The sequence below is a fragment of the Babylonia areolata genome, chromosome 24, assembly GCF_041734735.1.
Source record: "Babylonia areolata isolate BAREFJ2019XMU chromosome 24, ASM4173473v1, whole genome shotgun sequence".
Taxonomy (NCBI): Eukaryota; Metazoa; Mollusca; class Gastropoda; order Neogastropoda; family Buccinidae; genus Babylonia; species Babylonia areolata.
Window position 1 is genome coordinate 44,604,010 of NC_134899.1, and position 27,803 is coordinate 44,631,812.

Sequence of the window (27,803 nt, forward strand, 5' to 3'; positions counted from 1 at the left end):
CCAGGGTGATCACTGACAGGTGTGTCACCCACCTGTGTAATGACATGTACCCAGGGTGATCACTGACTGGTGTGTCACCCACCTGTGTAATGACATGTACCCAGGGTGATCACTGACTGGTGTGTCACCCACCTGTGTAATGACATGTACCCAGGGTGATCAGTGACTGGTGTGTCACCCACCTGTGTAATTACATGTACCCAGGGTGATCACTGACTGGTGTGTCACCCACCTGTGTAATGACATGTACCCAGGGTGATCACTGACTGGTGTGTCACCCACCTGTGTAATGACATGTACCCAGGGTGATGACTGACTGGTGTGTCACCCACCTGTGTAATGACATGTACTCAGTGTGATCACTGACTGGGGTGTCACCCACCTGTGTAATGACATGTACCCAGGGTGATGACTGACAGGTGTGTCACCCACCTGTGTAATAACATGTACCCAGGGTGATCACTGACAGGTGTGTCACCCACCTGTGTAATGACATGTACCCAGGGTGATCACTGACTGGTGTGTCACCCACCTGTGTAACTTCACCCGTGGTGGCGATGGTGCTGTGCGTCAGCTGGCCCCCAGTGTACTGCAGGTGATAGACGTTGTACTTGTAGTGGTCAATGCCGGCATCGTCATCCATCCACCCGCGCCAGGACATCTTCTGTTGGCTCTGTGCACACAGCAGGTCTGTCAGTTTTAACCCCTTTCCTGCTGAAACTGGGTACAATGGGATCGATGTGCATGAATCTAAACAGCAGTCGTTACTTTATGCGTGCTTCAAGCTGGTATAACAGAATGTGGTCCCAATGGAAGAAGTCCAAAATACAGCGTGGTGACTGACATCCTGAGTTTTTTAAGTTCAATTATGTCACGTCGGGTGGAGGATGACAGTAACTCTCGCAGATTAATATTTATTTGGGTATTGGCTATAACGTTCGCTGATCATACAAATGTACCAAATTATAAAATAGGAGCGGGAAATGACTCAATTGTTTGAATTTGTTCTTTTTATTTTATTTTATTTTATTTTTTTATTTATTTTAAATCCGGACTTTCTTGGGTTGACCACCGTTTTATTTTGTATATAAATCACACAATCAACTAAACACCATGGAAATAATCAAACCAATACCCGGCATTCCATAACTATGTCAAAGTAATGAATAGCATTTATGGAATAAATACAACTTTTCATTTACTGATTTTGGGCTTGTTACAATAATATGGAAGGAAGATGTACAGATCATAAAATCATGTGTACAAAACTTAGAATCAATCTTTTTTTCTTTCTTTTTTTCCCATTTACACGTTTCCTTTTCTTCAGGGACAAAAGATTCATCTTTTTTAACATTGCAAATGACAAGACAGTCTTTAAAAAAAAAAGAATAAAAAAAAGGTTATAATGTGCTATGTCTACACAGACTATGCTGCACTCATTAATCATTGTTCACATTGTTTTAAAAAAAGGGTGAACTTGTTGACATACACTTAAACACACGCAGCAACAACTGGTAATGTGAGGTACAATCAAAGAAGCAGGTGAAAACAAGGTGGAAGGCACACTGAATACAGAGCGTTCGGTTTGAATTCATCTCTGAGAGAGAAAGACACACACAAAGAGAGAGAGAGAGGGAGGGAGGGAGAGACAGACAGACAGACAGACCGACCGAGAAAGAGTGAGTCAACGCGAGATAGAAAGAGATAGAAAGACAAACAGAGGAACGACAGAGAGAAAGAGAGAGGGAGACAGAGTCAGACAGGTAGAAAAACAGTCAGAGATGCCACCATTACTCACAGATGTAGTGATGTCACTGAGAATCAGCATGGAGGCCTGGCAATCATCGGAGTCGGTACAGTGGTAAGGATTGACTGTGTCAAAGTGTAACTGTCCCAACAAACATCACAGCATCTGTCATATTTTAACAACAACAACAACAAAAGCAATACTACTACTGCTACTGCTACTACTACTACTACTACTACCACTAAGAAGAAGAATAAGAATGATTCTACTACTACTGCTAACATGTAGCACAGGTGCATGCACAGACAGACGGACAGACGGGCACACACACACACACACACACACACACACACACACACGCACACACACACACACCATACTGGAAGTAAAAGGTCTGCAGACAACTGCTGTGCCTGAAAGAAGTGCTTGAAGTGTCAGTGCAGTAAAGTGTCTACAGACAGCTGCTGTACCTGAAAGAAGTGTTGGAAGTGTCAGTGTAGTAAAGTGTCTACAGACAGCTGCTGTACCGGAAAGAAGTGTTGGAAGTGTCAGTGTAGTAAAGTGTCTACAGACAGCTGCTGTACCGGAAAGAAGTGTTGGAAGTGTCAGTGTAGTAAAGTGTCTACAGACAGCTGCTGTACCTGAAAGGAGTGCTGGAAGTGTCAGTGTAGTAAAGTGTCTACAGACAGCTGCTGTACCTGAAAGGAGTGCTGGAAGTGTCAGTGTAGTAAAGTGTCTACAGACAGCTGCTGTACCTGAAAGGAGTGCTGGAAGTGTCAGTGTAGTAAAGTGTCTACAGACAGCTGCTGTACCGGAAAGAAGTGTTGGAAGTGTCAGTGTAGTAAAGTGTCTACAGACAGCTGCTGTACCGGAAAGGAGTGCGTGAAGTGTCAATGCAGCAAAGTGTCTACAGACAGCTGCTGTACCTGAAAGGAGTGCTGGAAGTGTCAGTGTAGTAAAGTGTCTACAGACAGCTGCTGTACCGGAAAGGAGTGCGTGAAGTGTCAATGCAGCAAAGTGTCTACAGACAGCTGCTGTACCTGGAAGGAGTGACTGGTGGAAGTGCCAGTGTAGTAATGGGTCTCCAGGCTGCCTGTCTCCTTGTTCTGGACCTTGACGAAGCCCCCGTTGTCAGCCTGAAAGGTGAAGTCCAGTCTGCACAGCAAGACAATTATCTATTCACACTCACGAACGGGAACAATGACGGATGAAAAAATCAGTCAGTCAGTCAGTCCATCAATCAATCAATCAATCAATTAATGGCGCAATAGCCAAATGGTTAAAGCGTTGGACTATCAATCTGAGGGTCTCGGGTTCGAATCTCGGTGACGGCGCCTGGTGGGTTAAGGGTGGAGATATTTCCGATCTCCCAGGTGAACATGTGTGCAGACCTGCTAGTGCCTGGACCCCTTTCGTGTGTATACGCACGCAGAAGACCAAATACGCACGTTAAAGATCATGTAATCGTTCCCTGGTTTATGGAAACAAGAACATACCCAGCATGCACCCCCCCCCCCACACCCCACCCCCGAAATTGGAGTATGGCTGCCTATGTGGCGGGGTAAATGAACAAAACGGTCATACACGTAAAACGTTACATGTCTGTCTGAGTGTGTATGCGTGCGTGCCTGAAATCTGATTGAATGACACAGGAAACGAATGATGAGCACCCAATGGTAGCCGTCAGTCGGTTCTACCCTGGTAGGCAGCCTGTTGTGCAAATGACCCTGTGTTTGTAAAGCGCTCACAGCTTGGTCTCCGACCGAGGATGGGCGCTCTATAAGTATCCATATCAATCAATCAAAAAAGTGATTCCATGGAAACGCATTATAGTGAAAAAATAGTATTACACAAGTGAATCAATAAAACGTCCTACAGTCTTTAAGGCAATCTGAGCAGTGAATTCATATTCACTGCTTACGGGGCTTGGCAACGGAAGACGGGGCCGGATCCTGTCCTCTCGCCGCGTTAATCTTCAGAGCATTCACACTACACCATACCAAACCATATCACACAATGCCACACCATACCACCACACCACAGCACATTACACACCACTGCACTACACATCACACAATACCATACCATACCACGTCACACCACACTCTACTACATACTGCACCACGTCACAACTACACAACACTACACTACACCACACCACACACCACAACACGGCACACTATACTACACCATACTACACACCACAACACAGCACACTACACCACACCATACTACACAACACAACACAGCACACTATAACACACCATACTACACACTATAACACAGCACACTATACCACACCATACTACACACCAAAACAGCACACCACAGCACAGCACAGTACAGTACACCACACATCATGAACACACCATACCATACGCCTTAACCAAACCTACACTACACAACACCAAACCGCACCACATCACACCACACCACACAACACCACATCACATCACACCAAGACACACCACACCATAAAACAGCACACACAGCACAGCACAACACAACACACCTCACCCTACCCCACCTCACCACACCACACCACACCATACATTGTAACCAAACCACACCACAACACACCACAACCACACCACACCACACCACAACCACACCACACCACAACCACACCACACCACAACCACACCACACCCACACCAAAACCACACCACGTGACCTGTGTCCGTGCTGAAAGGGAAGCAGCAGACTGGAGGCCAGGTAAGCACGTGACACTGTGCCCTGGCAGGTGAACATGTTCCGTTCCGGGGAGTACCGGCTGGCCCCTCCACACGACCTGGTCAGTGGGGACCCCCGACTCCACCCACCTGTCCGCATGGCCACAGGTGTTGAGGGTGTAATAAAGCAACGCCGCTAAAAACACTGCCATCCAGAACAGCTCACCTTCCCAGACTGACATGGTGGAGAAAGAGAGAGAGAGAGAAGAGAAAGGGTGGCTGGGTGGGCCAAAATCAAATGCCACAGAAAAAAAAGAGAAAAAGAAAAGGAGAGACAGAGACAGGTAGAGAGAGTGAGAAATAAAGAGAGAGTCACAGACACAGAGAGAGAACGAGAGAGAGAGAGAGAGAGAGAGAGAGAGAGAGAGAGACTTACTGCTGTCTTTTAACGACAGAACAATCTTCCCACCAGTGATGCACACACACACACACACACACACACACACACACACACACACACACACACACACAGAGGAGAGAGAGAGAGAGAGAGAGAGAGAGCGTCAGAAAAATAGACTTACTGCTGTCTTTTGACGCCAGAATAATCTTTCCTCCCGTGATGCCGATCTTGGCATCAGTGACAAAGGCATGGTAATCAGGCGCGTTGGGGATGAACTGGGCTTCCATCTTCAACATAAAGAAGTTTTCGGTTTTCTATTTTTGCCTTGAAATAAAAGAGATAAAACCAAATCATCCATACAACAACATATGATAATGAAATAAAGAAAAAGGACCAGTTCATGTTTATGTTTATAGTCAGGCAACACCATGATGCGCAGAAAGACCAAACAGTGAGTGGACTGGACCCTCCATGTCAAACTGATCAAAATGTACATCCTTTATCGGTGTTTTAGTGGCTCAACATTTCTTTTGTGGGACATATTTTTTGCTAGTAAATCCTGTAATGGGATTGAACACACACACACACACACACACACACACACACACACACACACACACACATACACACACACTATATTCCAAGTCAGTTAACAAGAGTAAGTGATATACAACCAGTACAGGGAAAATGCGTATTTACTTGTAAACTGCCTCGGTGCCCACCCCTACATTGCTCAAAGTTAACCTTAAAGTTGGATGTGTGCGTTTATTAGGTACTTTGCCCTTTGCGGGGGCCCGTTCCTTACCTTGTTTCTTCTTACAGTGTTGGCTGAGCTGTGAGTGAGAACAAAGCGCTTGCTACTGGACCAATACACTGCTTCATAGTGTAAGTCATGCTCTTGGCTTTTTCAATGACACATCGACATTTCATGCCAGCGTTCTGTTCTCTGTCGGTAGATCTAAATCTGCACTGCTTTGTAAAGCAAGATCACAAACAGCAAACTGAACTATCATTAGTTCACTCTAATTTTTGACTCACTTGTTTAAACAAAGTGAGTCTATGTTATAACCCAGTGTTCGAGCGCGTGCGCGTGTGTGTATGTATGTCTATGTGTCCATGGTAAACTTTAACATTGCCATTTTCTCTGGAAATACGTTGTCTGCCGATAACAAATTTGGCTTAAATATAGTACAAAAACAAATCGTCACATTTATACCAATAATAGGTTGTTCGACTCCCGAATTTAGACATATTTGTACTTCTACCGCGCGCAGGAAAAAATACAAAAAATGGGTGGCGCTGTAGTGTAGCGACGCGCTCTCCCTGGGGAGAGCAACCCGAATTTCACACAGAGAAATCGTTGTGATAAAAAGAAGTACAAATACAAATATTTCCGAATCACTAACGGTTTCTTTCGTTGATGCTCGATCCGAATTCTGAAAACACTCTTACCCCTTTGCAGCTGCCCGAATGTAGGCAATGTGTGTTAAAGAAGACGCGATGACCTCGTTTTTCTTGTTCGCAATTAAAAGCAAAGAAATACAAATTCTGGACAGAACACATACAATGACCCTAACTACATTATTAACGTGTTTACTGCGTATGAATATTCTAAAGTGGATACTGAATTAACTAGAATGAACATAAAAGAAAACTGAATCGACCGTTTTACTGAGTTTAGGTCGGCCTTGTCTAGATTGATCTGTGCAGATCTTGACAAAACATGTTGCACAGCCTGACGCGATGGCAACTTCTCCTTTCCCGCCGAATTAAGAGAATTTCTTACATAATCATCGACGTGTTTACTTCATATAAATGTTTTAAAGTGGATACTGATTCATCTAGAATGAACAGAAAATACAAATTGAATGGACCATGTCGTAGTTTCTCAGTGAGTGTAAAGAGAGGCTTATTGAACACGGGTCTCTGCAAATCTGTAATATACATACACATATTGCAGTGTGTTTGAGGCGATGGGAACGTCTCCTTTACCTGTGACTTGAAAGAGAATTTTAAATGCCCGAGATATACCAAAATAACATGATTTAAACGGCGTTATCACTTCGATTACCGTTGTCGGTTTATTCCGCTGAAGAAACATGCTCAGATATTAATTTTTGAACGTCATTGCTGGACCTGCGTTAGCGCAGTGGATAAAACAACACATTCTCGACCCGAACATCCATGGTTCGAATCTGCTTTGAAGCCTTTTCTTCGTTTTTGACTAGTGAGTCTATGTTTTAACCCGGTGTTCGGTTGTCTCTGTGTCCGTGGTAAACTTTAACATTGACATTTTCTCTGCAAATACTTTGTCAGTTGACACCAAATTAGGCATAAAAATAGGAAAAATTCAGTTCTTTCCAGACATCTTGTTTAAAACAATATTGCACATCTGGGATGGGCACAAAAAAATAAATAATGAAGCCTAATCATATGCAAACTGCATTTACTATTATATTTGTATTTTTTGTATTCTCTAAACTTGGCACTTTGATCTGATATTCTGACCTAACAACAAGAGCAGTCATTATTATCATTTTTTGTTCAAACAGGAACTTCTTTTGCTAAGCATGGAAGTTTTATTTATTTTGCAAACGTTTTGGTGCAGATAGTAAAAAAGGGAAATTATTCTGTAATTAATGCTAGGGGACTTAATTTCCTTTAAACTGATCTTTTTGATCTTAAACATTACATTTTGAAATTATACTCAATACATAAAAAGCTTGTGTGTTTTACTCTCAGTCACAAGTGAATCTTGAAGGCCTTGCCTATCTTGTTCTTTTTTTAAACGCGAAGCTTTATATAATTATAATAAAAAGACAGAACGCATTTCAACAAACTAATTTTAAAAGTCATTTAAAATTTTTTTTCTTTGAAGTGTGTATCACAAGTGAGTCTTGAAGGCCTTGCCTTTCTTGTCTTTCTTTCTTTTTTTTTTTTTTTTTCAAAGTGTGGGATGGGCGTTTTCAAGGCATTTCACCCTGTGCACAGTTTTTAACTAAAACAACAACAACAACAACAACAAAAAACACAACCCCCCCCAAACAAACAAACAAACAAACAACCAAACAAAACAAAACCCAAACCAACCAAACAAGCAAACAAACAACAACAACAACAACAAACAAAACAAACAAACAAAAAAACCGGGGGTAGGCGTTTGATAGATGGCGACTGTCTGCAACGTTGTTTACAGCAGTTGCAACACCGACAAATGATGATAAATATTGATTGATTAATTGGTTGGTATCACAATGGCAGCACTGTATACGTAAAGTACTTTGTACTTACTAACTTAATGTACTGACTGATTGTCTGGTTGACTGATTGGTTGGATGGCAGACTGGTTGGTTGACTGATTGCTTGATTAATAAGTTGGTATCAAAATGGCCGTATTGTATTCGTAAATCACTTTGCATTTTCTTACTTAATCAATGTATTGATTGATGGATTGGTGGACTGACTGATTGAGTGATTTATTGATTGATTGGCACCTTTTTCCGATGGAGATTGATCCGATCTCCCAAGTCAATATGTGTGCAGACCTGCTAGTGCCTGAACCCCCTTTGTGTGTGTACGCACGCAGATCAAATATGCACGTTAAAGATCCTGTAATCCATGTCAGCGTTCGGTGGGGTATGGAAACAAGACCATACCCAACATGCTCACTCCCAAAGCGGAGTGTGGCTGCTTACATGGCGGTGTAAATAAACAAAACGGTCATACACACAAACAGTTATGTCTGTCTGAGTGCATGCGTGCGTGACTGAAATCTGATCGAATGACACAGGAATGGACTGATGAGCGCCCAGTGGCAGCCGTCAGTCGGCTCTAGCCAGGTAGGTCAGCCTGTTGTGCAAATGACCCCGAATTTGTAAAGCGCTTAGAGCTTGGTCTCTGACCGAGGATAGGCGCTATATAAGTATCCATATCAAATCAAATCATATCTTTATCGATTTATTTGGCGGGCGCCCAGTCCTGTCACCTTGTAGTAGAGCTGGTCAGGGCTGATGATGTTGGTCCACATGTCGTTCTGGGTCTGGCTGGGTCCCTGGTTGACGTCTGGCGGAGCGATGACTGTGCTGCCGTCAGCAGTCATCAGTTTCACCTCGTTGTTCTCGATACTGGGTCGGGCCGTGACTGCCAAAGTCAAGCTGAGTCATGTACGCTTCAGTCACCACGGTAACTGAGAGCAAGGAACGTGCGTTTTAACCCTTTCACCGCCAGTCAATTTAGAATACAAAATTCCCTTGTGACATAAACACAGAAAAGACAGTGGCTAAGAATAGCTGGGAATTCCCCCCGCGATGTGTAGAAAATATGGCCTATCCTACCACCGAACATTAACAGTAGTAGGTTCATGGATAACAGACCAATGAATGGTCACCTTTAAGTGACATGGGTCCTCTACCACGCCTGTGCATAAATGCGAGCTTGGCGGTGAAAGGGTTAAGTCGAACTCTTTATTGATGAAGGTTGTACATTAACGAGGAACATGCCTTTATTTACATCCAGCCCTCGCCCTGAAATGGGACTAAAGAGATGAAGCAAGTTGTTAACGGAAGGAAAAAGGAGAATGAACAAAACACAATGAAAACACACATCACTGTGACAGCCTCCCTTTTTCCTAATTCATAACAGTCATGCAGGGTATACATGTCCATGACAAGTGCCCATTGCACGACAGTAATTGTGGGGATGGACGTACCCATTTCACGCGTCACGAAGAAGCGGAAGTGCCCATCATATGACTAGAACCGTTGGCCATTGAACGACTGTCAGCGGAGATGCAAGTGCCCATTACTTGTCAGTCAGTGAGGACTCTAGTCATCCGTTCTGACGTTTTCGTTACCACTGTCATCATCTTGGCCACCAGCACCAACACGATCAGTGAAAAGCAGAGTGCAGGGGCACACAGCCTGCATTTCAACAGGTTGACTAGTGATAACTGCAGAGCGAAAAGTCTGAGGAAATGGAACACTCATCATCATCATAGGCATCACAATCATCATCATCATCATCATAGTCATCATCACTACCACCCCCACAACCACCACCACCATCACCAACGTCGACACCATCACCACCATCATCATCATCGTCATCACTACGACAATCACCACCACCACCATCCATTATCACCAGTACTGTCATCATCATCATCATCATCATCATCACCACCACCATCATCATTACCACCACCACACCACAACCATCATCATCACCATCGACATCATCATCACCATTATCATCACTACCACCACCATCACCATCACCGTCACCACCATCACCATCATCATCACCACCACCATCACCGTCATCATCACCATAATCATCATCATCACCATCACCGTCACCACCATCACCATCTCATGGAGGACAAGGACAGTGATAAAACACAGACGTACTGGTCTGACAGTGTTTTCCAGAGAAGCCCGAGGTGCAGGAACACTGGGAAGCCAGTTCGTTGGCACAGGTTCCAGGGTAGCACCTCGTGCTGTCCGACCGCCATGAGCAGGCCTCTGGGGACACACACCTTCGTCATCGTCACTGTCCTCACCACCACTACCATCATCATCATCATCGTTATCGTCACTGTCCTCATCACCACTACCATCATCATCATCATCGTCGTCATCGTCACTGTCCTCATCACCACTACCATCATCATCATCGTCGTTATCGTCACCACCATCCTCACCACCACTACCATCATCATCATCATCGTCATCGTCGTTGTCGTTGTCAACGATGTCCATCTCACAGTCTTTGTCTTTTCCCCGTGTCCAAAACCTGTCCTCTTCTTCCTCATTGTCTTGATTAACTCCCTTGTGAAAGTCTTTGTACAATCACCATCACGTCCAGTCATAACCACAGAGTGCTTTGTAACTGTCAATACTTTGTCAACACATGTCAGCAATTAATAGACCATCATTAACACCACCATCTATGTCACCGCAAGCAAAACCAAAAAACGCAGCAGCAGCAACGACTACAACCACAACAAACGAAGTAGCAACGCATACATGAACTGCACACATCGAAAGCTGATTCCATTATACATTCCGGACATTAGTCTATTGTGGGTAGCAATGACAATGCTCATTAAAGACCAGAACAAGTTGTGGAATAAAAAGGAACGAAGGGAAGACATTATCAAAGACACATGATGCAAAAAGGAGAGAATCAGAAACATTGTAATGCTCGATAGCCACGGGGTGAGTTCTTTTTTTTTAAAATATACGTAAGGGTTACGCTAAAAGTGTAATTTCAAATTGCCTAAAACATATTTCAAGCTGTTTACAAACTCGGGTTAAACTCGTGGAAAAGCTAACCGAAATGTAGCATGCCCGTATTCTCTCACGATTCGATGCCCCATCATCAATGCTTTGTATGAAGAATTTGTCTCTTGCATTGGTACTGTGAAATCCACTGGCATTTATTAGTAAGCGATCACTTTCCCCATTGTAAATGCTATTCTCCGATCTGACTAAGTAGACTTTTGCAGTTCACTTTTATTGTTGACATTGCTACTGTTTACACACACACACACACACACACACACACACACACACACACACACACACACACACGCTCCTCCTGCGCGCACATTATGTGCCCTTTCCTTTAAAAAGTTTAATATCACCGATTGTGAACAGACTTTCAATCAAATCAATAACATCAATGCAAACCACAAACCGCTGTCACAACAACAGCAGCAGCAGCAGACACAACAGGCAACAGCCTGACCCAACAAAAGGGAGAGAGGTAAAACGTACGGTTGCAGACTTTCTTGTCAGAAGAGGCCACATAGGCGCGATGACCCGCCACCTCCTGAACCACGCCCTCACACCGCGCACAGGTCTGGTCCCAACCGGTGGTGCACTTCTCCATGTCACAGTGAGCGATGGCACTGCACACTGCACATCGTCTTCACCGTCTTCATCATCATCATCATCATTACAACACTCACAACTGAATCCCTGACATTACGCACTGTGTCACAATGAGCGATGGCTTTACGCCCTGTACATCATATCATCAACAGCAGCACACAGCACACAGTCTGGTCTGTGAATGTTGTGCATATTTCTGTTGCACTGTGAACGATAACAAGTCACGTGCTTTGAATTATCATTCACCAATACATGAACTACTTTTCGAAGTGGAACCGGTCATCAACAAAAGACCCCCATAGTCCCCTGTCCTGTGCCTTTGTCTCTCTGGCTACAGGTAAGGCCCATCTCCGTGGTGTCTGCCTGGAGGTATCTGCACCAGGTGTTTCCCGGTCGGCCTTTCTTTCTCTTCCCTTGGAGGTTCTGTCAGGGAATGTCTGGTGATGAGTGGCACTGGCTTCATTATCATGTGCCTATCCATCCCCATCTTCTTCCAGTTTTGCTTTCGGCTGGCAGTTGTTTTGTCTTTTTCCGCAGGTTGATGTTGCTGATCTTGTCAGGCCAGTGGACGTGGAAGATTCTTCTCAGACAGCTGTTGATGAATATCTGCACACTGGTGAAGGTAGCGTTTGTCATCCTTCAGGTCTCAGCACCATACAGCAGCGCTGACTTCACGATGGAACTGATAAGCCCTTTATTTTGACAGCTCTCAGAAACTCCAAATATTTTCGAGCTGTGTAAAGTCCACTTTGCCTTGCCAATCCTTGCTTTGACAAAAGCATCCGTTTGTCGGTAATGCTTCCTGTCAGCGCCTTACCTTCGGGTGTGACTTACTCAACACTGGTTGCCTTTATCATCATGACATATGTCCTCTCCCTGTGTGTACTGAGGCCTATTTGTTATGAGGTGTCCGCCAGAAATGGGGTGGTCCTGTGCCGCATCTACTGGGGGATGTGGGACAGTAGTAAACGATCATCCGGAAAGTCGAGGTCACCAAGCAGCTTCCATAGTGCCAGTTGGACTCCGTTTTAATGTGTTGAACGGATGTCTTCATAATCTGTTCAATGACAAGTATGAAGAGGAACGGAGACAGGAGACATTCTTGAATCACACCAGGCCTGACCTACAAGTTTGTGGTGAACTGTGAACCGTGGATGACCGTCATTCACTCCAGGGATTGCTCTACGATGATACAGAGGGTGGCAGTCTGGTCCGCACGTGATCACCTTTTCGGAATCCTGTTTGCTGCTCGACCGCGCCTTTCATTCGTTCTGGAGTAAACCTGATGAAATTCTTCCCTGGAACTAACAGCAGGGTGATTCCTCTGTGGTTGGAGTTCATTGTTACACCATGAACCGCTTTACCATCTCGTTCACTGTTACTTCACTGACCGATACGTGAAGAACTATTATACACATGACATGACCTTCAGAGTTCAACGATCAATAGATCTACTGTCACAAATATGACCTTCATCTAACAGTTCACACAGTATTGTTACGGATTAACCATCAACTCACAGTTTTGACAGTCACTTCTGATACACACATAACCGTCGAATCAGATGGTCAGTTGATCCACAATTACACACATAGCCACCAGGTCAGAGTTCAGACAATCAGTTCTCAGCCAGTCACAGCCATAAGGTCCTAGTTATGACAATCAATGTTGCTACACAAAAAGCCAATCGTTAACAGTTCGTACAGTGGGACTGTCACAGACATGACACCTTGATCAGAATTCAGTCACCCAATAGTGTCACACATATGACCATCAAGTCAGAGTTCAGACAGTCAGTGGATGTGCTATTACAGACGTAAGCATCAAGTCAGAGTTTAGAAAGTCATTACTGTCACTGAAATACATATCAGCTCGTAGCTGGGATACAAAACATTATTGAGCACAAGAGACAGAAGTTTATGAAGCATCCTCTTACAACAGTATGTGCACAGAACTGGCTCACAGTCACTCACTCTTGCAGACGTTGCCGCCGCTGTAGAAGCCAGTCTTGGTGCACGTGCACGTCTGTACGTCAGTGCATTTCCCTTCCGGGTAACTTTGCACGTGACCTCCGGGGTACACGATGTGGCTGTTGGCAATGTAGTCCTTGCAGGCCCCCTGGGCGTTGGACTTCCCGTTACACAGCGCTGAAAGCAGACATTGCTCGGAAATCAAAGGAGCAAGATTGTGTGTATGTATACAGATCTTGTTAACCTTCAGTGTGCCACAACTCTTTGAACATATATTCCTTCTACGTTGTTCCTAGAGCGTTGCCATTGAACCTGCACTTCCAAGCTTCAGTGCTGCCTGTTAACCTACATCGCCAATCTTCAGTACTGCCTGTTAACCTACACTGCCACTCTTCAGTGCTGCCTGTTAACCTACACTGCCAATCTTCAGTACTGCCTGTAAACATACACTACCAACGTTCAGCACTTCCGTTAAACCTACACAATAATCTCCAGTACTTCAATTAAACCTGCACTACCAACCTTCAGTACTTCCAGTAAACCTTCACAACTACCCTTCATTACTGACATGAAACCAGCTCTACCAGTCAGTCTTCACTATTGCCCTAAAACCATCTCTTCCACTCTTTACGACTGCAGTTAAACGTGGACACCCATACTTCAGCACTGTCATTAAATCAAGAGTATCACCCTTCAATACTGTCTCTAAACCAACGCCACTACCCCTTAGCATAAAACCAACATTGCTATATTACTATTACCATCAACCCAACACCACTTCTCAGTTATCATTACATCGAAACCGTCACTTCCGTACTTCACTACTGTCTGTACACATGCACCACCAGTCGAACCTGCATTTTCGTACTTTATATTGAAACACTCCACGATAGACTGTTGCTCTTTCTCTGTATCTCGACCTTGCGTTTTGAACGATCTCCCTCTTTCGCATTGCCAAGTGTGGCCTTAAAACCTGCCTCTTTCAAAAATAGCTCCTGTGCACCATGCATTTTCTCTCTCCAGTCTTCTGTCTACATGTAGATATATTCATAATTCTTGTCTTTCATCATTTTCTTTGAGTGATGCGTGCGTGTGAAAGTTGGGTGTGAAAACGCTTTGTTTTGTTTCTGCACAATATTTAGCGCTATCCAAATACTTGTTGTTGTTGTTATTGCTCTTAAACCTACAATTTCACACTTCAAAACTACCATTAACTCTCTCCATACGAACGGCGAAAGAGACGACGTTAACAGCGTTTGATCCCAATTACCACCATCAAAATATTACAAGCGGAAGGCTCTTATACTGAAGCGGTGAATGTTGACAAAGAATACCACAATTCTGACGACGGAAGCTAAAGGTTGGGTCATTGAGACACCCACTGGACATCCGAGGGGTCTGTGTAGAGTGAGTTAAACCAGCGCCATCATCATACAGAATGATTCTTAAAACTAGACGACCATCTCTTTTATTTGACAAATTACATTACCTTCCTTCTTATCAACAAACTTTTTTTTGTCGAAAGAGAGAGAATGCACTGCTAAATCGATATTTATATTTCCTTTTCATTAAAGCAGCTGTCATCTTATATGTTCATGGGTTTTTCCCGTGTGTCATATTTTTCAGTGCTTGTGGATCCTCTTTCAGTGTCATTTCACCTTGTAATGAGCTGCTTCTTATTGGTTAATAAACAATCTATAATCCATCACTATCTTCTATCTGTGTTATTGTCTGTTTATCCTAGAACAGCATTACTGCTATTAATCTTCGTTCAACATTTGAGTGTGCTGCTGACAGCACACCACAGACAGAATGTCATAAACAGTATGTTCCCGATCTTCATCTAAGCTTTTCATCGCGTAGTTTGCTGTTTCCCATCTCACACAAACCATTGTCTGTCACTGTCTGCAGCTCATTGGCTAGGAAAGCTGAAGCCAACTGGACACCACACTGATATTCGTATCCAGCTGTCAGTCCATTGAGAAGTCGTCTGCTAACTGGTGGTACTTTCTATACTGTAAACGTGTATCTTCAATGAAATCGTGTTACGTTTGCCCCCACGACATGCTAAATGTTGTGTCTTGGTTGATATCTGCCAATGGTTTATTTACCAAATTTATTAGAGGAAAACAGTGCAGTGTGACGTAGCGTAAAATTGCTGTGGAGACACACACCGAAATGTCAGCTTAACTAACACCGCGAGCAAGTGAAAGCTTGCCTTGAAGCAGTCATCGTAGCCAGCTGAGCGCTCGGCTACATATATGAAGTTACCGCTTCGCGCTGTACTGACACCATTCGCAAGATGGCTGACTGAACACTTCCGCTAGCTTCAGTTAGCAAAGGTCTCCAAGAAGGCATGTGCTATCCACCTATTTTAAACCAGCGGTTGAATTGCAGTCCTGTACCACTTACGTTCATTACAGGCGATGTTATCAGTGCTGACCCAGTTTTCTTTGCATTCATATGTCGTTCTTGACTTCTTTCTGTAACAGAAACAAGGTAATGACTGTAATATCTCCACAGCTAACTGGCTTCTATGGAAGTGGTGATCTGTAAATGAAAACGATCGACATGTCTCCTTTGTTATGTCATAGTTCGACAGTTGACTGACTGGTGACACGTCAATCTGCAACTGACAGTGCCACAACACACCAGTTTGTGCCTGTTCCATTTGATAAGGACCAGCTGGCCTATTCAACAGAATAAGTTCAGTGTACCCCCCTGTCCCCCCCCCCTTCCCCCTACAATAAGGCCCATTCAGTTTAAATCATGTGGGTTGTTTTGTCTTTTGGGTGTGTTTTTAATTATCTTTTTTTTATATCTCGATTATTCAAGAAATTCTTTTATTCGGCGTAAAGGAGACGTTGCCATCACCCGTGGCAACCCGCAGCATGCAGGGTGTTTTCTCAAGACTTGCACTGACCAGTCTAGACAAGGCTGACCGAAACTCACTGAAATGTGAAATGGTCGACTCAAATTTTCTTTTATGTACATTCCAGTTAATTCAGTGTCCACTTTAGAATATTCATATGCAGTAAACACGTCGATGGTGCTGTTTGTATAACTGTATGTGTCCTGTCCAGAATTTGTATTTCTTTTCTTTTAAATGCGAATAAGAAAAACAATGTCATGCCGTCATAGTACTAAACATGGCCTACATTCCGGCAAATGGGAAGCGGTTTTATGGTGTTTTTTTTAATCGGATCGCGATATCGAGACAACAAAATAAACCGATAATGATCCGGAAAAAAGGCTTAATTTGGACTTACAACCTATTATTGGTATCACAGTGAAGATTTTTTACCCACTATGTTCAAGCCAAATTTGGTACTGACAGACAAAGTATTTCTAGAGAAAATGGTAATGGTAAAGTTTACCACAGACACACACAACCGAACTCGGGGTTCTAACATAGACTCACTTTGTTTTAAAAAAATGAAAGTCAAGAGCCAAACAACCAACCAAATAAATAAATAAGTAAATGAATAAACAAACGAATGAATGAATGAATGAACATACACACAAACAGATGAATTGTTAAATGAATATACAGATAAGTAAAAAAAACAACCAAATAAATAAATGAATAGATCAACCAATCGAGAAATTTACAAATAAAATGATAATGATAAAGGCGGCAGGTTCAGTAGGAGGGGTAGTTGTGAAGAGGGGTGGGAGGGAGGGGAGGGTTAAGCCGGAGAAGTCAGGGGGAGGGGTGGGGGTGTGGGGAGGGTTAAGCCGGAGAAGTCAGGGGGAGGGGTGGGAGGGAGGGTTAAGCCGGAGAAGTCAGGGGGAGGGGTGGGAGGGAGGGTTAAGCCGGAGAAGTCAGGGGGAGGGGTGGGGGGTGGGGTTCAGTCCAACACAGGCGAGCTAAGAAGTGCACTGACCTGTACTTGTTGAAAAGGACAAGGGTTTTGTATTTCTCCTTATAGTAGGTCACGATGGCTACCACGTTATTCCTGAAAATACACAAAAAGACCACCAGCAGCGCCAGTTTATTTGCACACACACACACACACACACACACACACACACACACACACACACACACATACAAATGAAGGAAGAAAGAAAGAGAGTAAGAAAGAAAGAAAGAAAGAAGGAAAAAAAAAACATTCATTCAATCACACGATGCCAAAGCCCATACAAACACTGGCGAAGACAGAAACAAGCACAACGACACAAGTACACACATGCATGCGAGCACATATTTGCGTACACAGCCACAAGCGCACGCAACCAGAAACACGCACAAACACACACACGAATGCACGCACTGCATTATGAAAACATAGTGATGAAGATCCTGCGATGGGGGGTCCATTTAGGTTTAGGTCTAATTGACAAGGCTGTATTCTCTTAATATATTCCGGCGTCAGCCAGGCTGAGCGATGCAGGCGTCCGTTATACTGGGCAGGAAATTTGAGCAACACTCCCAAATACGCATCCGTGAAGTGTGTAGCCCCACTCTTCCCGTTTGGCCCATGGCACACACACCTTTGTTGTTGAATATTGTCAGTGAAAGTTTCGTGTGCCAGAAAATAATAATTTATCATATCAGATATATAGGTGTGGCTCCTAAACAAAGAGGATACGACTGAATGAGTAGCCTTGTGGGACCCCATACTCATGATCAACAGGGTCAGAATAACTCTTGTTCTTTGCTTTAGATAAGAGATATATCATGAAAACCATTTGTGAGCAGTCACAGATTTCAAAAGAGTTCTGAAGCCCAAAGAGGATGATGAAACAGCCAGCTGTGTCGAAAGCGGCAGACAGATCAAGGAGAGCGAATGCAGAAACACTGTCATCATCTAAGGCAGCGAGAATATCATTAACTATCATGAGTGCAGTTTCCGCACTGAGTGTATGCAGACGGAAAAGGCTTGAGAATATTCTATCTTGGACATGAGACAGAACAGTTTTCATGTTCAGTGATGTTTAACAGGAAAGGTAAGTTACTGACAGATCAGAAGTTCGTCACCGGGAGCAGCGGAGAGATGATGACATTTTTTAAACATAGATGGAAATGAATCTGACAGAGAGGAACAGGATGAACTGACTCACGCTCCAGGCTGCAGAGGGGAGGAGAGGGGGAGGAGGGAGAGGGAGGTGAGGGTGAAGCACACCAACGTAGCGGCCTGTATCCACGACATGGTCAGCTGCTGCCCTTTGCCCCTTCTGCTGCCCTTTCACACCTCTTGGTGACCTTTTGCTGTCCTCTGACCCCTCGCGGGTCTCCCTCTGCCCTGTCACAGTGACTTTTCGCTGGCCTCCGATCCTCCACTGCAGGCTGTCTTCTGCTGGACGTGAGATGGTGGGGCTGACAGAGAAAATGGATGGATGAGTGAATGATTCTTTAAGGAATTCAGGCTAAGCGAAACACGCTCATAAGCCTTGTTTATATCCTACCGTTAAAAAACAAAGTACACAGTAAATCAAAGCTGATGCATAAATATAGCAACTTTTTTTTTTTTACAACCAATACTCTGTCAAAGAAGAACAAACAAAACAAAACAAACACACAAACAACAACAACAACAACAAATAGAAAGAAAGAAAATATAGAACCAAAGTTTAAATTGTATAACAAAGAACTGTCAAACAGAACTTCACACAGAAAAAAAGAGTTTTTTTTGTTTTTTTTGTTTTTTGAAGGGGGTAGGGGGGATGCGGAGGGGTGGGGCTAGGGGGTGTATAGAGTGTAAGTGGAGAGTAATGTAAGAAAAAATATACAGATGGAGGGTGGAGAGACACGCAGACACAGACACACAGATAAATAGACATAGACACAGACACAGATACAGGCACAGGCAAAGACACACACAGAGTAAGATCGAGAGAGAACGAAAGAGAGAGAGAGAGAGACAGACAGACAGACAGACAGAGAGAGAGAGAGAGAGAGAGAGAGAGAGAGAGAGAGCATGCAAACAGCTAAGCAATTAATTAGAGGAAATTTTCATTTTGTAATAAGATACAATTACTGAAAGTAGTCAAGATACCATTACTTGGAGGAGTACTTCAAGAATATCCACCAAGCTCAGATGTTTCATTAAGATTTCCCAAAAGTTTGATCAATTTGCCATCCAAATATACCTGTCTGCCAAAAATGAATTACGGTATGAATATACCAGGGTATGGCTGAATAAGGCAGTTTTGCATTGTCGCGAAAATGTGTCACCAAGAAAAGTGGTATGTTGTTTTTAGTAATGTGTCCTATTTGACTAAGACTGGGGTATGTAAGCTTCATGTTATATCATTCAGCCTTCTACTATCAAAAATGACCTGCTAAAATGTATCCGAGCGTTTCAGGCGTTCTATTACTGTTCCAAATTCACCAATTTCAAGTATCGCGTCGCCGAAATTTACATTTTATTTGGCAAAGAAAATATCACTATTAATGGTTTTTGTGTCCATACACCGCACTAACATCAGCAGGAGGATTTTTCTCAGTATCTGCTTTATAGTTTAGTCAATTTTCTGTCCACAGTTACCTGTCCACAATTACCTGCGGTTTAAGAATCTAGACTGTTCAAAACGAAACAAAACAAACAAAAAAGAACACCATCAACTCCCTTCTTGGTAGTTGCGAAAGGTGTGGCCAACACAAATAGCAGACAGTTTAGAGTTCGTCACAAAACTGACTCCAATTATTCCTTTCGAATTACAGAAGATATCACTGAGTTGTTCATGTGCACTACCAAACTGTGCCGTCTTTCATTTCTTGCCACAAGAACCTTTTTCTTGTGCTTCGCACACGAAAGTGTGTCTTCACAAGTGACTGAGAACGTTGATGTTTTTGACTTTTTGCATTCATTATCAGTTGTTTCGCTTGTCAGTTTAACGACTTCTCTTTTACGAAGTCCTTTAAGTAATTTCCTGTAACTGTATTTAGAGGGTTTTTTTTTGTTTGTTTGTTTGTTTTGTTTTTCTTTCAAATTTCACCCACATTTTTACCCTCATTTGCCCAGTTTCCCCAAACCCTCCATTCATCCACATCTCCCACCCCTTCTAACCGATAATACTCAGATGTATTCATAAATACTTTTACAAAATGTCTTCAATCACCGATATGTGTGACGGGACATTAAACAAAAATTCCTTCCTTCCTTCCTTGTGCTTCGCATATTTTAATGGTACACTTTTGTAGTTTTTTGCTCCATTTCGGGGGACATTAAGATATCCATTTGCATCCTCGGTGAGTTCCTTTCCACTTGGTGAGTCTTTGAGAAACTGTCATAGCTGAAGAATCCCCAGAGCTTACAACACTGCGGTGGGCTCTGAATACTTGGTCGTTGTGTTTCCCGGCCACAAATGCTTCAGTGGAGCCCTTGGTGCAGATGCCCAACTGAGCGATGATGTCTCTAAAAGCTGTTCCTCTCATGAGTTTTCTGAGAGTACCAAGAGAACAGTGAAGTGAAACGCACCAAGACATACTGCATTCTCATGAGACTGTTCATTTTGCCAAATGGCCGTCAGTGCTTTCTTTGCAAATGTAAAGTCAAACCTGATAAAGGCATGCACCTGACCCAGTTGTCTTGTTGCGTTCAGTGACACCTGCAGAACGTGTTGCAGTGTTATACTGTCGGTGACAGGATGAAGAACAGGATGCACGCAGTCAACATGACTACTCCTGCACATTTGTCAGATTCGTTCCAATGAGTGACACCCAACGTGGCAATCTGTAATGGGGTGCTCACAGAAGAACTGTATCTGATCAGAATCTGCACGAGTCTGGAGATATTTGCGTCATCTGTGGTGAGTTAAATGGAGACATGAATGTCAACTATTTTGAGTATGGGCTTTATCATATCGTTTGTGAAACATGGCTGAAACTCTAAGACTAATACTGAAGGCTAGGTCGGTGTGTCGATGAAGGATATGCGTCACTGAGTACCGGTGTCTGGGCCTGGTTTTCGGAGTTTCTTGCCACTTCCTAAAATGGCAATGCTATGTGTTGTGCCAGATCCTCATCGTGTTTCCTGTAAATTACTATTGTCTCCGCAGGAGTGAGGAATCACGTTATCGGCATAGATGGTTTTCGGGCAGCAAGCTGTGAAGTCCATTGTAGCAGACTGCAGTTTCAAGTTTACGGACATAACTGTGAGACATGCAGTGGCATAACACGTGTCTTGCGAAACAGGTAGTGATTCTGTTTGTTTTTGTTTTTTTATGGACATTCTTCTTTCCAGTAAGAACACATTCCATACAGTCCTTTGCAGAACCAAGAGCCTTTTGATATTCAGTCAAAAAAGACGCCATTGCTAGGGGCAATGACTCACTTGAGCTTCTCTGTCACTCTGAAGGAGACAGCGGAGAGTGAGGGCTGCCTCTTCCAGCTTTCTATCCTCTGATGCAGAGGCAACAAAAGCACTTGTAATTGTCCGGCCTGTATGTATCTGATGAGCACAGTATCTTACCCCGGTGGTTTGGAGCTGCAAAACCTGCCTCGCACGCGTTGCAGTTTGGATGTGAAACAGTGCGTGTTCCCCTTGCATGCATGATAGTCTCTCAACATTGATACGCGCTCAACATCGTCTTCGCCAATGATGCTCTTTTCCATTTACCCGCACACATGGTTAAAGGCCTCCCAGTGGGCTTCCTTTTTGTGAATGATTTCTCCTTTTCCATGCCTATCTACATGCCTCGGATTGAAATCCCTTCTGAAATATTTTGTGGTCGTGTGATTCCCGTGCCACATGACCTGTCATGTATTTAGACGATCACAATTCCCTTGGTCAGAGAAGCTGCCTCTCTGATCGAGCTTTCAGCAATCTTGTCACAATTTTCCCCATTTGAGAGCTATGGTCTTTAGAAGCTGGGTTCCATTTCCTCGCTTTGTGACAACACATGATGCAGCAATCTCTTGGGAAAAAAACAAACTTTCAGAGCAACTCTGGCAGTTGATGGTCCGGCTGTAGTATCCTCCTCTTTGGCTTTCTGTCCTTATGTCAGTGTTTCACTGTTTGCATTTAAGAACATGTCTGGCATTTTTAAATTTAAATACATACAATGCATCATCAAGTCTCTGCAAACTTTGAGTAGCCTTTAGACTTTGAACGGGTTTTGTGAAAACATCAAATAATGTATTTCTCAGTCTGAGCCTCGCTTTGTTCGGTCACCAGTCCTATGTCTGTCTCGAAGATGGTTTTGTTGTGAATGATGCAGAATTTGCGTGTCTATGCTTCTAAATTTTATGTTTGACACAAAGAAAACGAATTATGTTCATTATTCTGGGACTGTGGCATTGCACCCAGGCTTACCCCACATTTCGTCTACATAATTTTAAGAAGGAAAAGCGACCAATATATGCATACTCCCCCTGCATTCAAACCACAAAAAACCTGTAAGACTGATACAGTGTGATTTCGTTCATAAAAATGCCTTGGGAAAAGAAAAGAAAAAACACCCCGCTTCATTGGCATTGTGGCCCTTGCGGTTGGCTGGGACATAAACCTTGTAAATCAGACTGATTAGATGCTATACTACTTATTATAACACGAATCTATTCTAATGTAGTGCCTAATTATGCCAGCAGTTACCTCAAGAAATCCTTCATCCAGTAATCCGGTTGATGGCGTTTGAGCATTTTCAGTACACCAGAAGTATTTGATCACGTGACAAGCTGTCACGGCACTAATCCAATTTTAATTACATTCATGGAATAGCTCATTCTAATTTCTTTCTGAAGACATAAAGAAATTAACTGTGTGATGAAAGACGTGGATGTAGTGCCGTTTCAAGCACATATACTCCCAAAAGTTATTTATAGGGCTCAAAGAAGGAAAAATAGTCTATATTTACCATCCCCCTCCATTTATACCGTAATCTAAACTTAGCAGACAGGTAAATTATGATTTCTGACATAACAACACACAAGAAAATCACTATGAAAAATCACCCCCGCCGGGGAAGGGTTAACATATGCCACCCGACAGGATATCAGTGCAAGGGGCCTGAAGTATACTTCCCAGTTATAAATCACGCCTCGAGGTATTTACAGCCCGTGGATTTGCACAATCCTTCAACATAGGCTTTCTGATCATCCCCTCCCTCTACTCCCCCCCCTCATCCCCCTCTGGAAAAGACACATATTCGTGAAAGTAGACTATTTGCACAGAGACGCAATGAATCTTTCATTGTTTGCTGAACTTAGATGTTTCCCTGTCAGCCTTCAAGTACTACTCGAGACCTTTTTATTAGGGGTGGTAGTGGTAGTGCTTGTAACAGAAACACCATACCTCAAATAAATATACAGTATCATGGTTTAAAGTATCGTATTGTGTTGTGTTGTATTACTTCTTTTGCCACACCAGATTTGGCGGTGTGAAATTCGGGCTGCTCTCCCTGCAAATCTATATTTATTTGCTTTACGATCAAAGATTTTTTTTCTTTCTACAAAATGTTTCCTACAGGCAACCCTGCAACCCTTTTGTGGTTTTGAGTTCTCTTTCGTGCGCGAAGTACATGCTGCACACGGAAAATCGATTTATCATTTCATCCGAATGACTAGCACCTGGACCACAATAACAATAATGATACTGAATAGGTATACCTGTTGAGCGCTTTCCTCCATTAAAGGGAGCTCAAAGCGGTTTGCAAGAAACATTAAACACGATTACACACGCAACAACGTACAACAAAAAGAAGAAGAGAGAGAAAAGATTAGTGAAGGGGAGGGGGGTCGGGTTGGGGAGTAAAAAAAAATCCGGTCCGAAAATAACAGTCGAACTCGTGCATATTGCTTTTCTGTCGGAGGCATTACTACTAGGCCACCGCTCCATTGTCTGCTGTTTTTCTGGTTTAAAAAAAAATATAAATTTTTATTTGGGTGGTGATTGAAACAGGCAAGTCATTGTACCTCAGACAAATGTTTTATAACATGCTCTAAGTATTGACATTCATTGTAATTCGGTGGCTCGAATGCAACAGAAATGCTCGAACGAAACGTGAATGAACCATGATCATTATTTTGTGCAGACCAGACAATTATCAATAATACGAAAACGAGGCACGCGATGGAAAGGCAGTTTAGGGTGCTAATATACGTACACTCCTGAAAACAGCAAAGCTGTGTTAACTCACGGCTATCGTTCTACAACAAACAATTTGATATTATCTAGATTCTTATGTAGGATACCAAATAAAAACACACTTTGTATAGGAGCGCGTAACAGAATGCGTGTCATTGTTCCCGACCTTCATGTTGAAAGAGGTAAGTGACGGGCACAATAGACGAGTCGTTAAAGCACTGGATTCGGGTTCGAATCCCGGTAACGGCGCCTGGTGGATAAAGGGTGGAGATTTTTTCTGAACTCCCAGGTCAACATATGTGCAGACCTGCTAGTGCCTGAACCCCCTTTGTGTGCATACGCAAGCAGAAGATCAAATACGCACAATAAAGATGTTGCAATCCATATTAGTGTTCGCTAAGCCAGCATGCACCCCCGAAAACGGAGTATGGCTGCCTACATGGCGGGGTAAAAACGGTCATACACATTAAAGCCCCCTCGTGTGCATACGGGTGAACGTGGGAGTTGCAGCCCACGAACGAAGAAGCAGGAGGTAAATATTATAATCATCCCAAGAGAAGAGAGCACATAATTATTCAGTGGTATGATCTGAGATGAATATCTTTCGGATGGTTGCAAGATATGTACAGGCAATTAGAACTGGAAATGGCAATTAAGCTGCACACACACACACAAAGATGGATATATATATATATATATATATATATATAGAGAGAGAGAGAGAGAGAGAGAGAGAGAGACGCACGCACACGCGCACGAACATGTACACACAGACAGACGGACAGACACACACACACACACACACACACACACACACACACACACACAGACGGTGGCCTGGTGGTAATGCGGCTGACTAAAAAGCGATTTTCCACGGGTTCAAGTCCAATCCTCCTCAAATAGACACTGAGGGTGGTCGTGGTGCTAGTCTTTCGGAAGAGGCGATAAACCGAGGTCCCGTTTGCAACATGCACTTTGCGCACATAAAAGAACCCACGGCAACGAAAGGGTTGTCCCTGGTAAAATTCTATCGACAAAAAATCCTCACTGATAGTAGACATAGAGCAAAAAAAAGAAGGAAAGGGTGGGGCCGCTCTGTGACGATGCGCTTTCCCCAAGAACAGCAGTCCGAATTCCACACGTAGAAATCTGTCGTGATGAAAGAAGGAATACAATACAATACAATACAATACAATACAAAATCAGAGAGGTAAACGCAATACAGAACACTACAATGTAAAAAGATGAAAACAAACCCAACTTTTTACAACATGATGCAATATGATACAATACAATATAATCCAAATTCAGAATGGTTAAAGCAATACAAAACAAAACAATACAATGCAATAATACAGTGCAATAGAATGCAACACAATACAATCCAATGCAATACAAAATCGGAAAGGTAAAAACTATAATTTGTATTTGTATTTCTTTTTATCACAACAGATTTCTCTATGTGAAATTCGGGCTTCTCTCCCCGGGGAGAGCGCGTCGCTATACTACAGCGCCACCCATTTTTTTGTATTTTTTTTCCTGTATGTAGTTTTATTTGTTTTTCCTATCGAAGTGGATTTTTCTTCAGAATTTTCTCAGGAACAACCCTTTTGTTGCCGTGGGTTCTTTTACGTGCGTTAAGTGCATGCTGCACACGGGACCTCGGTTTATCGTCTCATCCGAATGACTAGCGCCCAGACCACCACTCAAAGTCTAGTAGAGGGGGAGAAAATATCGGCGGCTGAGCCGTGATTCGAACCAGCGCGCTCAGATTTTCTCGCTTCCTAGGCGGACGCGTTACCTCTAGGCCATCACTCCACATGCATACAATGGAAAAAAGGAGAGAAAGTTATAATAATACAATGCAACAAAATGCTATATAATATATTCCTAAATCAAAATGGTTAAAACAATCCAATTCAAAGCACTGCAACACAACACAATAAGAAATCTATCGGGTTACAAAATATTGCAATACAATAGCCTACAATCCAAAATCAGATTGGTTAGAATAATACAACACAAAACAATGCAATACAACACGATAAAAAAAGGTTACGAACTAATACAATACAATATAATTCAGCACCAGAATTTTTAAAACAATACAATGAAAAAAGAATGCAAAAAACGAAGTAAGAAATATCAAGATACAAAATAAAGCAATACAATCCAATCCAAAATCAGGATGGTTAGAACAAAACAAAACAATCCAATATAACACACACACACACACACACACACACACACACACACACACACACACACACACACACACACACAAACACACACATACACACACACAAATCAGGCTACAAGATGATGCAATAAGATATAACCCAACATCAGAATTGTTAAATCAAAACAATTACCCCCCCAACCCCACACACCCCCAAAAAACAAAAAAACACCCCAAAACAACAAACAAACAAACAAACAAACAATGCAATACAACAATAAAAATAGCAGGCTACAAAACAATGCAAAGTAATACAATCCAATATCAGAATGGTTAGAACAATACAATACAAAACAATGTAATGCAACACAATAAAAAAATCAAAAAAAATCAGGCAACAAAGAAAGAAAGAAAGGCACGGCTCACCACAGTGACGATGTACCCAGCTAACCACACACCCGTATTAACTCCTTTACCCCGACACCTGGCCCCTCAATTGCTATACCCGAAACTAACAGTATCCGGGTTCTCAGATCGATAGGAGCACCCACCCACCCACACCTACTCCCTCCCCCCCCCTTCCCCCCTACACCCGTCCCATATCGATGTTTATCTGAGTGATTGAATGTATAGAGGGTGTGGGGTGCAAATATATATGTGGCTTTGCAATGTCTGCAACGTATGCATGATATGCAGGGCATGACAGTGACACTAACAGTGACGGCCACAAACATCCGCCTTTTTGTCGCAACCTTCGTGGGTGAGGTGTTTTTATCGGCTGATTTTGGGGGGTTGCGGATGGTGGTGGGGTGGGTGGAGGTTGAAGTGGAGGGAGCGGGGAGGGGGCTGTATCGTCCTCGAGAAATCTGTATTTCAGACTGCTGTATTGAACCCACCCACCAACCC

The 27,803-nt window shown here is 43.1% G+C and overlaps 1 protein-coding gene across 1 annotated transcript in view; it reads right to left on the minus strand.

Annotated features, from left to right (window-relative positions):
* LOC143298787 (uncharacterized) overlaps positions 1 to 27,446 on the minus strand; it is an 80,286-nt gene extending 52,840 nt beyond the window's left edge. Inside the window, exons 1-13 of the mRNA XM_076611749.1 lie at positions 27,324 to 27,446; positions 18,753 to 19,008; positions 17,573 to 17,644; positions 16,098 to 16,168; positions 13,689 to 13,862; positions 11,599 to 11,739; positions 10,228 to 10,341; positions 8,805 to 8,959; positions 5,001 to 5,106; positions 4,422 to 4,569; positions 2,788 to 2,902; positions 1,799 to 1,888; positions 533 to 673 (exon numbers count right to left, since the gene is read on the minus strand). Of these exons, the coding sequence (XP_076467864.1) occupies positions 533 to 673; positions 1,799 to 1,888; positions 2,788 to 2,902; positions 4,422 to 4,569; positions 5,001 to 5,106; positions 8,805 to 8,959; positions 10,228 to 10,341; positions 11,599 to 11,739; positions 13,689 to 13,862; positions 16,098 to 16,168; positions 17,573 to 17,644; positions 18,753 to 18,841 (1,416 nt within the window). The 5' untranslated portion in view covers positions 18,842 to 19,008; positions 27,324 to 27,446. The remainder of the gene's footprint in view (positions 1 to 532; positions 674 to 1,798; positions 1,889 to 2,787; positions 2,903 to 4,421; positions 4,570 to 5,000; positions 5,107 to 8,804; positions 8,960 to 10,227; positions 10,342 to 11,598; positions 11,740 to 13,688; positions 13,863 to 16,097; positions 16,169 to 17,572; positions 17,645 to 18,752; positions 19,009 to 27,323) is intronic.
* Positions 27,447 to 27,803: the final 357 nt, after the last annotated feature.